At 34.1% G+C, this 16,248-nt stretch overlaps 1 protein-coding gene across 6 annotated transcripts in view; it reads right to left on the bottom strand.

Annotated features, from left to right (window-relative positions):
- Positions 1-16,248, bottom strand: part of LOC110994470 (zinc finger protein 608) — a 79,499-nt gene that overhangs the window by 5,154 nt on the left and 58,097 nt on the right. For 5 of the 6 annotated variants that reach the window (XM_022261111.2, XM_022261113.2, XM_022261108.2 and 2 more), the window contains 3 exons: positions 9,916-10,039; positions 1,054-1,141; positions 73-787 (listed from right to left, as the gene is read on the bottom strand). In XM_022261111.2, the coding sequence (XP_022116803.2) occupies positions 73-787; positions 1,054-1,141; positions 9,916-10,039 (927 nt within the window). The remainder of the gene's footprint in view (positions 1-72; positions 788-1,053; positions 1,142-9,915; positions 10,040-16,248) is intronic. The other variant, XM_022261110.2, reaches the window with a different exon arrangement.

Below are 16,248 nucleotides of genomic sequence, written 5' to 3' on the forward strand. Positions count from 1 at the left end.
TTAAGGTAAGCAAGGAATTCATTATTATTTATTTGAATGTCAGATTGATTGACGTTGAACCAATCAACGAACCTTGAACTGCGTAGGCTGCAAGGGTAAAGCCTCAGGTGGTGGCGTGGCTGGGGCGGGCGGCGTTTGAGGCGGTTCCACAGGAGGGGTGGGCTCTGGTGTCGCTGCGAACTCCTCGAACCTAGGTTGGGGCGGTGATTCTACAGGTTCCGCTTTCTCCGGAGATTTCTCCTCACTCTTATCACTTTTCTCTTCAGGAGACTTGGTCGGGGTAGGAGATTTGACGGGCGTGGCTGGGGTCGCCGGCTCCGAAGGCGGCCGCGCTGGGGAAGCCGGTTCTGGGGTGGGTTCTTCCTGTTCAGAACTTGACTCATCTTTGTCTTCGTCATCAGGAGTCCCGTGCGCGTGCGACCGGTGGTATTTAAGGCCGTTCGCGTGTTTGTACTTTTTGGAGCAATTCGGTTCAGGACATTCGAGGAGAACTGGATCCGGTGGGGGTGACGAGGGGGTTGGTGGGGGTCGTTTTGCCTTGGGAGTGGGGGGTCGTTCCTCTGCCTCGGAGTTGCGTTTTCTCTTAGAGTCTGGTCGTGGGGGAGTGAAGGGCGTGGGAGATGGGAGGGCCCGCCGTCCCTTTGCCCCGCCATTTCGGAGTTTGCTGTGGACCGACGAACGGGTTTCTGTGAAGTTTATCATATCGGTGGGGTTTGCACCGCGGCCACGTTTTGCCCGACCTTTTGGTGTCCGCGCATCTAACTCCTCGGTCGGTGAGTCGCAGAATCTGTAAATCAATATTTTATGAAATAAAAACTTAAAGAAGGTAGATAGACTATGAAGTGAGATGAGGAAAGCTAATAATTCTGAACATATTGGAATATTTTGTGAGTAAAATCTAAAGTTAAAAGTTTTTACAAAGTACATGAAATATAAATCATTAGCTTGCATAATATGTAGTCTACTCTTAGTCCTTAAGTTATCTATGGGTAATATTTGCTTGAGGATTTCACCATACTCAGTCATACGGGACACATAACATATTGGTATTACCTCGGCGGTGCCCAGTCATGTCTCGTGCAGTCAAGCAGTGTGCCAACGTATGTCTTCCCTCGCCACGTTACATTCACCACAAGCACTCCTATAAACAATAAAAATTATTATAGAAAATGTTTTTACTTCTAAACGGAAAACAAATAAAGATTCCTAAAGAAAATATTTATTATATCTGAAGCAGTGTTTCCAAACGTGGGACCAACGCCCCACAGGGGGATTGTTAAGAAGGGCTAAACGAAACTTAATAAGGATAGAAATAGAAGACCTGAAGAAAAATAAAAAAGCGATAAAATACATCTATGAATATACAAGATCTTCGAAAAGGAAGTTAGAAGCTATTGGAGCTCGGTTCTGATCCAATTTGTTACGAGCCTCATTTGCATAGACGCCCCCTTGCCTCAGAACGTGACTTTAGCCGCATAGAAGGCGCGTTACCCGACCGGGCTTATCGCTAGCGTGCTAACTTATGCTAATTTAATTAATCAATTTAACCCGCCTCAGCTCGCAATTTTAAAAACGTATTTTTTTACTACACAATAATGTCGCATAAGCCTTAATGATACTTTTAGCACACACTTGGAACATTGCTAAGTTTATAATAACAGCCAAAACCATTAAGAACATATATTGGCCAAAATCAAAGGCTTAATTCCATTGTATTAGATTCTTAATAAAAACGTCATCTGCTGTTATGACGATAAGTTTTTAAAATCGTAGAGTAATAGCTAATCTTGTAACAACAGGTATAGCTTTTATCATGTTAGTATCTTTTTTTTTGTATAATTGGTCCAATGTGGATCAACACTGACATTCGTGTAAAGTTTTTAGATAATTGTTTGAGTCTTAACTTCAGACTTTAGATTTAAAATGTCATCAATCAACACTTGTCGTTTTTTTTGTTTTCACTTTGCTTTTAAAATAATGTAAGCTACTGTTGTGAGTTTGAGTTTGTCCGCCATTACAGCGATAGGTTCTAACCGTGTAAAGATAAAATAATAAGCCATATAGGTGAAGAAATATGGCCGAGATACAAAAACCAATTTCATATTAATACATATAGTATTTTATTAATGTTTCAGAGTGAAGATTAAATTTAAATTAAACATGGGTAGCAAATCAGCAAAAGTAGTTTATGACAAAAAATTTAACCTTTGAAGACCCTATATTAATAAACCGTAAGAAATAAAATGCTGTCAGTATAATCCTTTTAATCTTTAAGGGAGGATGTAAAGCTTCTGATATTTTAAAAATGTTTTATAACACGACAGCGGTTATTAAAGTATGAAAATGGGCGTAGCTGGTAGGGTGGCAGCCGGGCCAATTTTTTTGGTCCCCCACTAGGTTGTCCCCTTGGGCCCCTTACAGTTACTAGAGCAACATAAACTGTAATGGAATATAAAATAAATATGTCAGCGGAAAAAAGGGAGGCCGAATAAAGATAGAGTGATTGTTTAAATATGCATCACATTCTATGTAATGGGTAGAAAGTAGGAGAGAAAGAGAAGACGAATTTTAAGGGTGCGGTGAGGTGTAAAGTGTTGCTGTCTACAAAAAAGAGATCAAAAATCTTAGAACTTTTCTACTTAAGTCGATAAAAATACACGACAAATAGCACGATGCTTTGTACATATTATCTAAAAATCTATACTTTCATGCACTAACTACTTATCTACTAGTCGGAGACTAGTAGATAAGTAGTTAGTAAAAATATTAATGCGGAAAACAGGAAATCAGATCAGTTAAAATTTGTCGTCGATTAATCAAGCGTGGGCCTGTCATCGAATTTTCAAAACTGATAAATTTAAAAAAGTGCTTGCGTACAAAGTACACATGTCAGAAGTGAAACCTCTTTGTAAATTAATTATTAGACTACAAAATAAGTAAACTACGAATATGAAAAATTACATGATTGGCTCACGCTCGTCGTCTAAACATTAAACACTAATCAGTTTGTGGAAAAATAAATCTTAACTAAAATGGAGACTTGGTTTAGTAGTTTTTCGCGTGCAACGTCTCAATAATTCTCAAACATCATTTATTGTTCCACGAACAATGGACACATAAAACATTTCTATTAGCTATTAGAATAAAATGAGCGAGATAAATCAATGGACATGAAAATGATAGATGCATTAAATTGTCAACGATTGATTAGCTGGACGATTCACCGCAGATGATTTCAACTTAAATAGGATGGCTATTTCAGATATATTATTATTATTATTGAAGAAAGACGTTTTTGTTTTTTCGAGCAATTTTTACCTGAAGTATCCGGGTTGCATAAATCTTAAGGCCAACGAATGGTACTTAACTGTATAATTAAAAATTATAGCTAGGGAGCTGCCGAGCAAAATAAATATATTTAAGTTTTATTAAGGACCACTTCGGCCACACCTACAGTTTTCGTTTGGAAACCATGCCATCGACCGCAGAATAGTCCACCATGGTAGCGCTGCGTTTTCTATTAAGAGAGTTTCAAAAGAAGTGTGCTTCAAAACAATTGATATAAATTTATTATTCATATTACGTATAAGATATTTATGATTTTTGATATAGGCTCGCGTCTGCCTCCAAGTGTTGTTTATATTGCGCAGAAAAAAATCAAGAATGTCACATAATTTGTTACTTTTTCATGTTTTTTTCATTCGCGGACTTCAACAAACTGTAATGGAAAGTCAGTAAAGTATAAAATGTCTGTAATTTTTTTGGTAAGTTTAAAGGGTTCTTATAAATCGAATGAACTTTACCTCTACGAGCTAATGATTTAATATCGATTTTTTACAGATTTAAACCCATAGCCTAATAATAAATTAATTTGGTTTATATTGATTAATAATATGAATGTAAAGAGCGAAGAGACTGCATTCTATCCGTCACCAAAAATGGATTGTCTTCGTAGTGTTTGGTTATTGGGATGCAGATAGGCGATCGATCGACTGCAACGGTCTGATCTCAGATTGTTTTCAGTCTGAGATTGTGAATTAATTATGGTTCGGGCGTAAGAGAGGCGTTGTACAAAAACCAGTGGAAACAGATAGATCGCTCCAGATACCATTCTGTTGACTACGACAATCAGACATGTACTGGCGATTAAAGAGAGGAAGCATTAGATTAAGCCAATTTTGTTGTATGGGTCCGAACTTTAATTCCTATTAATACGAAAAACTAGCAAATCATATAAGTATATGCTCCTTGTTCCCTTGTTAATACAAAATAAGATAATTATATGATATTTCAAAGCTAAACCTTTCAATCTACTAGGGTAACTTACGGGTTAAAACGGGCCCCACTCTCAGCAAAGTTAAATTAAAGGGCGGGGACCCTTTTCTTTTGTTTCGTATATGTTAAATCTTATTTGCACCCTTGTCAACTAGTGCGGAAAACTTTTGGACCTCTAGTAAAATTAGATTTGCTGTGAAACTTCATGAATAATACACACACACACACACGCAATTTTAAGTCATACAATTATGAAATGTTTTAAATGTTACATGCGCACCAGGAGATTAGAATTCGAAGAAGTTGTAAGCGTAGCAAAAGGCTAATTAACGTGTTAATTACCTGCCGTAATCAAGTGGCAAAGTAAACGTAGAAATTAATTCAACTCCTTTTTGTTATAAGACCTTAGTATTTTGTATACTTTATAATAGTATATATTGTATATATTTATTGTATTATTTTACTATATTTTTTTCTTTAGATATTATTTATTATCATTGTGAAAAGTCCCACAAATATCCCCAAATGTATAGATAGTCAAAGTCAAAATAACTTTATTCATATCGGTTAAATTAATGTTAAATTAATTCTAAATTTATATTTACTACCAGTTCGCAAGTCAAGTGCGTAAAGCGGGGCAAGAAGAACTGGCAAGAAACTCCGCCATATAACATTGCAACAATGTACAAAGGATGATGTAAACTATTAAAAATTTATATTCAGCACACAGTTTCAACTCAATTAGAATAATTAATTAACAAGCCGAACCAACAACATGAAGTTCCATAGTAATTACAAGTGCAATTTGTATTCCGTGAATCTTTCTTTGTAGCGGAAACGTTAGCATAAAAAACTCATTAGCACAATTTAAACGCATTTCCAACGAACTTTGTTAATCGATAAATCTGAATTAAAAGTGGAACCTTCCGTATAAGGTTGTAACTTTCAATACATAAATTCTAATACACGTTTTGCACATTTATAGTGGACGTGAGACTATCGAAACACAGTTGCACGCAATGCTTACGGTCTTATATGGGAGATGTATGCTTAGTCTGTGAATATTGTTGTTTATTTTATCTGTGGCAAGTCAGTTTGTATTGATCTTCGAAATTCGAACTTTTGATTGTTGTAGAAGCTGTATCGTAATAAATAACTCAAAAAACTTATTTAGAACGAAAAGAATTGATAATAAATGAATCCAGTAAACATCTTAAAAGTGAATTTGTAAAAGAAATATAATATACAAAACATTTCCTTAACTGTTCCTTTATGTAGGATGTCTGTGCAGGATATTGGATCAATATTGAGCTCGAGTCCACAATTCACAAATAAAGGCGGCGGCTTTGAGGCTCATCTGGAACTCATAATGAATTCCACGACATTAAGCCGACGCATGCTCTCCCCTAATTACGAGAACATGTGATGGCACCGATAACAATTATTCCACTATAAAAGTTTATTAACGCGTCTAAACGGTTATATAAATTGTGCTGTGTAGTCTGGAGATGCGATTAAGGAAATAAAATGTAAATGAGTATGAAAGATATCGTTATCCGAGTAGTTAGTATAAACCCGTTAAGTTGAGAGCTTTGCTCGGGGCGGCTATTTTAATTAACTTTGTGGACGAGCTTTTAAGAGTGTAAAGTTTGCTTTGCCGCTGAATGGATGTAAATGAAATGGTCGGAAGTTTGTTCGGTGTGGGAAATAATGGGCAGGTCTGATTAGAGCCGGCGGACGCCCACTCGGTTTGTATAATAATCCTTAGCGCACAATGCTATTAAAATGTATTCCTAACACACACTTGAACTAACTGTGTGTTGTTAGGAATATAATATTGTGTTCAACTTGTGTTCTTGTAGTTAACACAGACAAAGTCATCTTTATCATATACTATAATTCACAGATTATAGTACATTTTAATTCTGTATCGAGTAGATATGCGATGTTATAAGTATTTTTTAACCACAGATGTATGTATTTAAATTTACTCTTTAATATCATTCGACCCATAGATTGTAATTCTGTATCTACTCTGCGATGTATATATAATATGTATGTGTTACCTCAATATTTGTAACTGAAACTTTAGTTCAAAATATATGAAGTACCAGGAAATTATGTTAGAGAAGATGTTTGTAAGAACCAACAAAGGATATTATTATAGCCATAGCTCGTTGTATGAGAGATTCAATAGGTTAGCATCGCCTTTGTTCCTGCTCCCTAAACAAATGCTTATTGCTTTCGAGTGCATCGCATTTTTCACTCCAACTGAATGATAGCGCCAAGAATACTTCGCCTTTGTATACAACAAAATTTTTCTATGCAATATTTCAACATATTTCAAGTGTCTAATAAATCTATGTTATCTTAATAAAAGATTTATGTAATAACACTTTCTTTATAAACGTGTACATTTTGTTTAAAGAACCTTAATATAGTTAAAGCTCGCTTCCTTAGTTCAATTTGGGAAGTGGCAACAGAAAGCAGATGGTGATTTATTATAGCTTTCATAATTACGCAGAGGCATTGTTTACGATCCCTAATGGCTACCAAACAATTTTCATAAATTGTTCACGCCAAAAGCGACCGTATTTATAACGAACGAAAACCGTTTCGTTTATTTCTATTATCTGTGATGTATTGTTACTCGATGGGTATTAAATCGAGCTTCATTGATAGTTTTGGACGTGAAGATATATGTTTAACAATTATGACGTCTATTGAGAAATATGTGTATCTCTTGAGATTACTTGAGTTATCATAAAAACGTCACAACGGTTCATTTTAATAAAAAATTGCAGACGTGCAAAGTAAATAATATGTCAGAGGTGACACTTCTTTGTAAATTAATTATTACTGAGGTAAAAAGCCCCAATAAATGCTCACGTACCAGTATATGATTTGTATATCTATATTTACACACACACTGTATACTTACTAATACGTGCTAATGATAACAAAAACATAAAAAAAATCTGCGTTTACTGCCCAAGACGTTATGCGACGGAATTGCCATCTTAAGTTCTAATATATAACAACTAAACGAGTACATCAACTAATATCTATCTAATATCTCGTAAATAGCTCGTTTTTTTACGATCACTCTTTCTCACTCTCTCAATCGGTCTCAATCGCTCCCTTTTTTTCGACAAAAAATACGCTGTACATATTCGTGACGTTTCATCCGTAAAAAATTACCTTCTTCAAAATTACTAGAGATGTTTCCCTTCAAAAGAGTTTTTATATACATACAAAGACTTAATTCACTTCTTATAAAACTTTAGCATTGCAACGTGCATATTTTCAATGTCCGGCCGTTTATAAAATGTTTGGAGCTAGCTTATATTTTAAATAACATCAAAGACTGTAAAAGTTATATAAAAAGCCTGTTATATCGTGCGCTGCGAAAAGTTTGCCAGGCAACAAAGAGAAGACGTCAAAGTGTTGACCTGATTACTTGTAAGAGCCTTATGCAGTTTAAAAGCGCGCTTTAATTTTCCAAGAAAAATGTTGCTTTCTTTCATACTGAAATACTAAGTGGCAACTTATACTAAAACTAACCTAAAAATGTTTAAGTATTTTCAATTGACGAAGAATTTTATGTTTACCTACTATTAAATTCAAATAATACATAGCATATTATCAAATTTAATACGTGCTTTCTTGCCTTCGACGAGAATAAGAAATTATTCGTTATTTAGGAGGTACGCGATTGATAAAACGTAATTTTTAGCACTCATTAAACACGGGTTAACTAACCGTTACTTACGAGGTGGATACTAGGATAACATAAACATGTAAGAGCCGCGGCTAATAGGTTTATTAAAATTCAGTGATGCGACGCCTGCGTTGAGCGTCGCATAATTTATATGGCCATTCTCATTGACTCTGTTTTATGTATGTCATGAATAAATTATCTCATGACAGATGTAGATATAACGGTCATTTATATACGATTTTAATTATCTTGGTTCGTGAATTTACCTTGCTATATAAAATGTATACATATCTATTCAAAAATAAAACATTTTTATTTTTTTACATGCTATTCCAATGGCTGTTGTTCACAATTTTCTTTATTCACTTGGTGTGCATATAACAACAGATTGTTATATTCTTTTAATTTGTGTCATGACGGTTAGATTTGGTATTAGCTGTTAATAGCGTATAATCTGTTATTATTTCGCAAATATTCTAGTTTATTTGATGTTTTTTCATCATTCAATTCAATCCGAGTAGGATAGATTCCTGTTTACGATGACTTGTGACAGACATTAAAACTGTGTTCGTCATTTTAAAGTGAAAGCGCTCATTTGACATCAAGACTATGTTAATGGAAAGTTTCACGGTTATTAATTTCCACGCTGCTAATAGCGAGTACCCTTTGGCAAAAATTGCAAAAACGCCAGGTGTGCCCTTATTATAACTGATACGAATAATTATACCAAATTAGGGGTTACAGAGAGTCAGGGAGGTTTAACCCCTTACTGAAGAGATCCAATGATACTGATTATTTTAGGGATTTATTTAAGATTGTTATTCGGTTCTTTCGTTAATTTTTTAAACATTTTGAAGTGAAACTTCTTTAAGCTCATGAGGGTAAATTTTTTACGGATGAATCGAAAATTAGCAGCGTTATTGTCGAAGAAAAGGGGGATCGAGAAAAAATACACTCTATTGGTTGATTTGTTTAGTAGAACTTTGGCTATTCTGTCGCATAACGTCTTGTGCAATAAACACAGATTTTTATTTATGTATATTTAAATTAGCACGTATACAGTGTGTAAACTGTGTGTACGACATATGGAGTGTTCATATTATACTGGTACATGATTATCTATTGGGATTCTACCTTAGTAATAATTAATTTACAAAGAAGTCACTTTTGACGTATATAGTAATATAATAAAAAGTGCGTGCGTACCTAACGCACGCACTTTTTATTCGCATCGTAATAACCAAACCTTGGACTGACTTAACCAAGTGAGGAATTAAGATTAAACATCATTGGACATTTTTTTACCGGTATTTTTTGATATCATTATAAAAATGTAGCTTGTGGACGCAATTTTGTTCAAAATGTTATTTCTAAAAGGTTATTTTAATTACTAATTACTTACTGTAAAGCCTTTCAGATATTCATGTCTATTTTACGTTACACTTTTTTACTTTTCTATGATACTTCGTTAAGAATTAATTAACGGGGAGGGACTGCAGTAATGAGGAACAGCGCCGAGCATAATTTGTTTATTTAATGATGCTCGAAGTGAAATATTTTTTATACTAACATTTTAATAATTTGTTGCAATATCCGTTTAATTTGGAAGTTTTTAAAGGAGTTTATTTAATTTTTTTTAAAATATTTCGTTTTTAAAAGAACGAAAACAAAAACAGTTCGTTTTTGTTTGCGGTTACATGTGCAATAGAATTTTTATTAATTAAACTTTATACCGACTTTGAGAAAACCATATCAAGAAGGTTTGCTTTATTTATGTGGAGTCTGTCTGGGCAAGAAAAGAGTGGCCCCGATGTTAAAGAGAAAGATTTGCAATAAGCGGGATCAAATACTAGGCGTGCAGAAGCGTGCTGGAAGTAATGAGGCGCTACGGTGCGTTCGTGCGCTAGTAACAAACTCACCACCTTCCGTTTCGTGCCACACGATGCCCTCCAGCGTGACCGATGTACCAGGCTCGCATGGGCCCAGGCAGTCTGGTTCGGTGATCGTCCCCACCGATGTGCCTACACACACTTCCGCAGTCTCCTGTGAATAAAAATATTTTTTTAAATACACATTTTATAAATAATCTAATACTTAATTCAGTTGACCCTAACAAATTAGTAACTAGTATAAAATATATATTTTATTTCTAAAGAACATTAGAAATAACTTGTAATTTGCAATGGCATCTTTATTGCTTTTCGTTAAGGTTTATTATACAATAGGCAATAATGTATTCCAGGTTGTTTTGAATTTGTACATGGTAATTATGAAGTAAATTAAAACTCACGTATTTAGACCGAAAATCCTTTTACCGTACACTCACATTTAAAACATAAAAGTTCTTAATAATTCAGTTCAAAGCAATATAAAGCTAACACGTAATAACGTTCTCATAAACGCGACATAAAAATGTATTTATACTCTAAAGTACATTACTGAAAAATAAAACTTTATAGTCCGAGCCGAGTTTAAATAAAACAGATTCAAATATTTTTTTTGTAAAGACATTAACATACACTTTATATATGGTTGTTTACTAAATGAGATATTTATAAAAGAGCGCACAAATTCTTAAAAGGCCGGCAACGCACTGTTTGTCACATGTCTCCCTTTATGTTCTTCTTGAAACGTGTAGAAGATTTCGTTTCTGTCGGTAAATCCATGATAGTATAGCTCGATCCAAATCTAGCATTGCATTTAGGTTTCTTTAATTTTTTGAAAGATTTTCCCTCGCCCTTAGCTTGGGGAACTTTTTCTTTGTTTTTCCATATTCTGGACACGATAAAGCAACTAAATCCATTATTATCCAAAGCGTTTGCCAACATCGCGTATTTTTTCTCCCGTTTCTGTTGCGCGTATCAGTAAAACTTTTTCATCAATACACAGTGTTTTCTTTTACAAGCCATGTTTACAGTTTTAAAGATGGTGAGCAACTAGGAATATGAGACGTATAATCCATGGCTCCTATAACAATATGGCTATAAGTCATCGACAACATACATGTCTATTCGTGCAAGCGATCCCAATTTGTAAACAAAAGAACGAATTTCTTAGAAAATTCGTATGCATGATGCTGACAGTCGAGTTTATTGCGGGCTAGGATAATAAAGCGAAAATGTGTACACAGCTGCGCAGTTTTTACAAATTTTAGCAACTTTAAAAGTAATTGATGTCGTTATTGACAGTGGTCGTAATGCAATGTACAGTCATTATCATCATATGGAAGACAATCTAAACCATACAAATCCAAAAATTTCGAAGATCGTTAGATGGAGTTTACACTATATTCGTAATAGATAGAATTGGAAAGTATACAATGATAGGAGTTAACTCTTAAAAGGAAAGTAATCATTTAATATGTATATTTTAATTTATAAAGTTATGTCCAATTATCCATTGTAATTCATTTTCTATAACAAATAAAACACTGTTTTTGTTAAGTCTGATGCTCTTCTAGTCAATCGTTAGCGGACAATTGCAGTCTAGCAAAAAATACAAACCATTACGAACTTTAAACCTCACTCAGCTATATTCATGGTAGTAAATGGTATTTTAGGTAATTTGCTGTATTAAATCGCTTGCAATTATTATTATATTTAAAATACATATGACTTGCAAGACATGCCTGAATATCTTTATGATATCCTAGTATTTTATAATAAGCATTACTAAGAAATCGCACTGAAAATACATATTACATACATATATTGGATTTCCGTTTTGTTACAGAAAGAGACCAATATATATATATATTCATTTGACATATTTGAGTCGTTCAATTTGTCAATTGGCAATATCAAGCATTACGCTGTCGGCATCCCAGTGATTCCGCGTGGAATAGCGGCATAAACGTTCCACGATATAAACAAGACACCGGTATTTATTGCCTTGGCACGCCAAAGGCCACCATAAACGCGAGCACTAAACGTGCCGTTTGCCTAAATTATATTAATGATCCGGGACTCAAGTTGAATACGTCTTCAATTTATGTATATTGTAAAATACAAGTTAACATACCGCCATAAGGCTACAAAGATTTGTCTCATCAAAATATGGATTTTATACGTCATTTGACACATAACAGCCACAGATTATTCGAATCGACGAAAGCCTGTTAAAACACATCCTTTAATTTCGTCAAAGACTTAGTGATCGAAATATAATTAGTGTCATTAAAAAACTTGACATTAGTTTAGGCATGGTGATAGAGTGCGACGCCATCTTGTGTAACGAAGCGTCTTGGCGGGTTGAAATTAAAATTGTCGAAATAAATTTTAATTGTAATTAAAATAACAATTTGGATAAGTCGCCAAGCTTTATTAATGAATCCATACTTTATTCTTTTGTTTTTATAAGTTCTAAAAGACATGAGTTTTGTTAGTGTTCTAGTATTTGTATGGGCCTTAAGGGGATAAGCCTCCTCCATATTTTCCGTCTTAAGCAACTTTCATCTAGTTTTTCCCCGTTATTACGTCTCTCCATTGTTTATTTTGTTGTCCTTGTCTTTCCAGGATAAGCCCTAGTGACTAATAAATAATCATAAATTATTAGCGACAGACTTATTAACTCGCTAGCATTCCAATTCCATTTGGATTCCAATTCGTTTAAAGGTACCCTTTAGCTGGAATATCTCCTACCGCAATTTGTCGCGGTCTATAGCCCCGCGTAAATTACACGTATTATGAGTCAGGGGTCGGAGACATCGTTGCGACTCATTTACTATGTAGGTGTCTCTCGCTTTCCATTTGTGGCCCATCTGCAATCTCTCACAATGGGATTTAGATGTCAAACAAATCTGTTCCAGTACTGATTTTAATCACCAATCGCAAAATCATCTGCATCATGACTACACCTCACATACCCACACTCAGGTACGTAAGTATGTACATATACCACACACACCTTCACACAACACAGCCAAATTTATCACGTATTTAATCATTTCTTTTTGTAATTGTAAATATTTATACCTTTTTATATAATATATTCCATTGTTTGCTATATGTTTTATGTAGTTTTTTTTAGTTTATGATAACTGTATCATTATGTTCATACGTAGGACGAAAACAGGTGGACAGATTGAACAGTTTTAAAAACTTAAAAAAGAATGCTTTTTCATCTCCAGATTACTTGTGCTCTTAACGTGAATAGGTTTCGGGGCAGCTGACGGAAGCCCTAAAAGACTCCATGTATATGCATCAAATACATGGCGATTAAAAAATGGCGGAGATAGAGTCCTATTCGTCTACGCCTTTAATAAAGTTATTCATGTAAACTGTTTTATGAAATACATATTTAACATTCACTTTATCAGATCAAAACAAAAGGCACGAACGGATAATTAATAAGATAGTGAAATATTAATTAATACGAACACAAAAAGATTGCATCCATGACTTTATCAAAGGCTTACGTAATCGCATAATTCTTTAAAGTTCACACAAGGTTATCGGTCACGTGAAATTTATCGTGAAATATCAATTATAAACTCAATAAATCGGATAGCTCAACCCTCGTAGCTCCCTTTAAAACCATAAAGGATTTAATAGCGACATGGCGTGTCGAAATATTAATGTTTGTGGCTCAACTGTACATACGGCATTGTCTCAACGCTTGTGGGCGTAAGAAGCACATTTGTCACTAACAATGAACGTTTATACACTCCGCGTGGGTAAAGATCAATAATTTGCTTTATCTGTGTGGTTTTTGATGTCTTTTCTTTAGAATCTGTAGTCATTTCGCGGGTTTAAATTAAGGTTTCAGATGGCTCTACACATAAATTTAAAAATTGGACTATTCGACAATTTAAAGAAAAAGCATTGTTATATCATCGTGAAACACTCAATCAAACATTGATATATGAAATACTACACTTGAATTTATGTTTATCGGATTATTAATCTAGACAAGCATTTTCCGATATACTAAAATAAACATTGTTATCGCCATAATACTCGGAATTTATAAGGGTCACACAAATCAATTCTCAATCGGTCTATTACACAGTACTTACTGAAACGTGAACGAAAGATCGAATAATTCACATAAAATTTTGTTATTTCTTCGACTCTTGGGATCCAGTTCGAGTTGAGCTGGGTACGCCATTAAATGTGTGCGTGAGTGAGATGGTAATGCAATGGTTGTCCTGCTCGCGTATCGGCGCTGAATGTAAATGGCTTCATTTGATTATATTTCACACAACTTCTGTGCATTTATGCAACCTTAGTACCAACGACGAGAGACTGTTACGTGATTTTTAGTAATTGCAATGGACCAGAGTGACGTTTGATTGTTTTGATTGTGTTGTTGAAATTTGACAATCTTACTTTGGCACGTTTAGCTTAAGAATAAAAAACATAGTAAATAATCACAGCACTACTTTACATACTTGCCTTAAATATCCATTACCGTAAAAGTTAACAACGCTCCGTAAGGATTTTATACAAAGCCAGAACGTTTTACGGGCAATAGTAGTCCCATTCTGTAAACTTTCGCACATTTACACTTTAGTATTAGCACGAAAACCTTGTCTGATATGGAGCTCACGTTTTAAGCGCTAGCACGAAAACTATTAAGCCTACAAAGTTATGAAACACAAAATAAATAACAACTCGCAAACCGTTCACAAATACGACATTAAAAGTTTCTTCGTTGGATATATTATGTTACTCGAAATACACGATAATCAAAACCACAGACTACGTTAATTCATTCAAGACGAACGTTCTATTATTTATACATTGTAGTTAGCGAATTACTGAAGCAATTATCTACATCATTCCAATGCAATTATATTTGTAATTGTGACAGCTAAACAAGATATATCGATAATGACAGAACCACAAACATATCGGTGCCATAATTGAATTGTATTAAAGCTTTAAATACATATTAATTAATTTGCATTCAATGGATTTAATTATAGACGATGTTGCCGTAATAACGACCCACTGATATGCACAGAACATCAGAAGCGTATGATAATTATTTTAAATCATAAAATCGTCAATTGGTGTAGGTAATTTTTTAATTTTTTTTTTGTTAAATTTAAATATACGTTGAATGTTCTGTGCTCGAAAAACAGTGTATGTATAGATATCATTCGAGTTAGTGAAAGCTGACACACCCCAACTAATTAAGCGGCTACAATTGGATTTGATGCGCAACTGTTTTAATACAGTTATTTCACCCTCGCGCTACCGAAATAAACAGATTTTTCGCTATTTTTCTCTACAGTTTTATATATCTGTGGTAATTCTTTTATGTCAGGTGGGGAGTATTTTTAAACGATACTATTTGAACGTTATTTGTTATAAAGACAACATCGTCGGTATATAAATATTTAAGTTCTATACTTTTATACCTCCGACAAGCCTAATTTTTGTGATATGCAACAAAGAGCTTTATCTTTTCACAATCGCATCTATTATTTCCAAACGTATACAGTATGTATAAGCAATAAAAATTCAATTTTAATTTAAGCCGAGGTAACTTATACCGAGGTAACTTCAAAAACACGCGCCACAATAAAACTTCACGCACCGACTGGTTCTTCGATCAGATAAAATTAATCTCATCATTTTTATTTCGTTATTACACGAGTTATTGTTACAATGAATTTATGTGAATTCGCAACTTCATTCTATTTCGGTTCACATAGTTCCTTCTTTAACCGTCTAGTCAACCAGTTTGATTATTTTATGTCGTGTTTTTTAATTGATTCATTTGGAATTCTGCAAAGCCGAGGAAATGTCCGTAATAATTACGGTGCGCTAATTAACTAGCATTCAGCGTAAACATTGGAAACGAAATTGAACTGTTTCCTCGTAAAACAATCGCCCTCAACGGAGTCTCGAACAATATTAATTAAAAATAAAACCTCTTTCCATCTCTTGGCAACCTGGTAATTAAAAGAGAAATTATGTTTTTTATTACAGTGGATTTTAATTTTGACTTAATTTGAATGAAAGCCGGTTTTATTCATTCAAGTTTAATTAAATAAATTATGACAGTTAATAATTTACTAGTTTATATAAAGATGTATGTATCATAACAACCTAAGGCGGAAGTATTAATTTGTTTAAATCATTCAGTTTAATATATATTAGATATTTAACATAAATAACGTCATTCATTCGGGCTGACATAATATAACCAAGATTTCGGCATGCGCTTTTATTCCATTTTTAACATTCCTCTCTACTCTATGTCGCTCAAAAGAATTTATCTATGGCGCGGTATGTAGTAAT

This window comes from Pieris rapae, chromosome 1 (genome assembly GCF_905147795.1).
Source record: "Pieris rapae chromosome 1, ilPieRapa1.1, whole genome shotgun sequence".
In the NCBI taxonomy this organism is placed as follows: domain Eukaryota; kingdom Metazoa; phylum Arthropoda; class Insecta; order Lepidoptera; family Pieridae; genus Pieris; species Pieris rapae.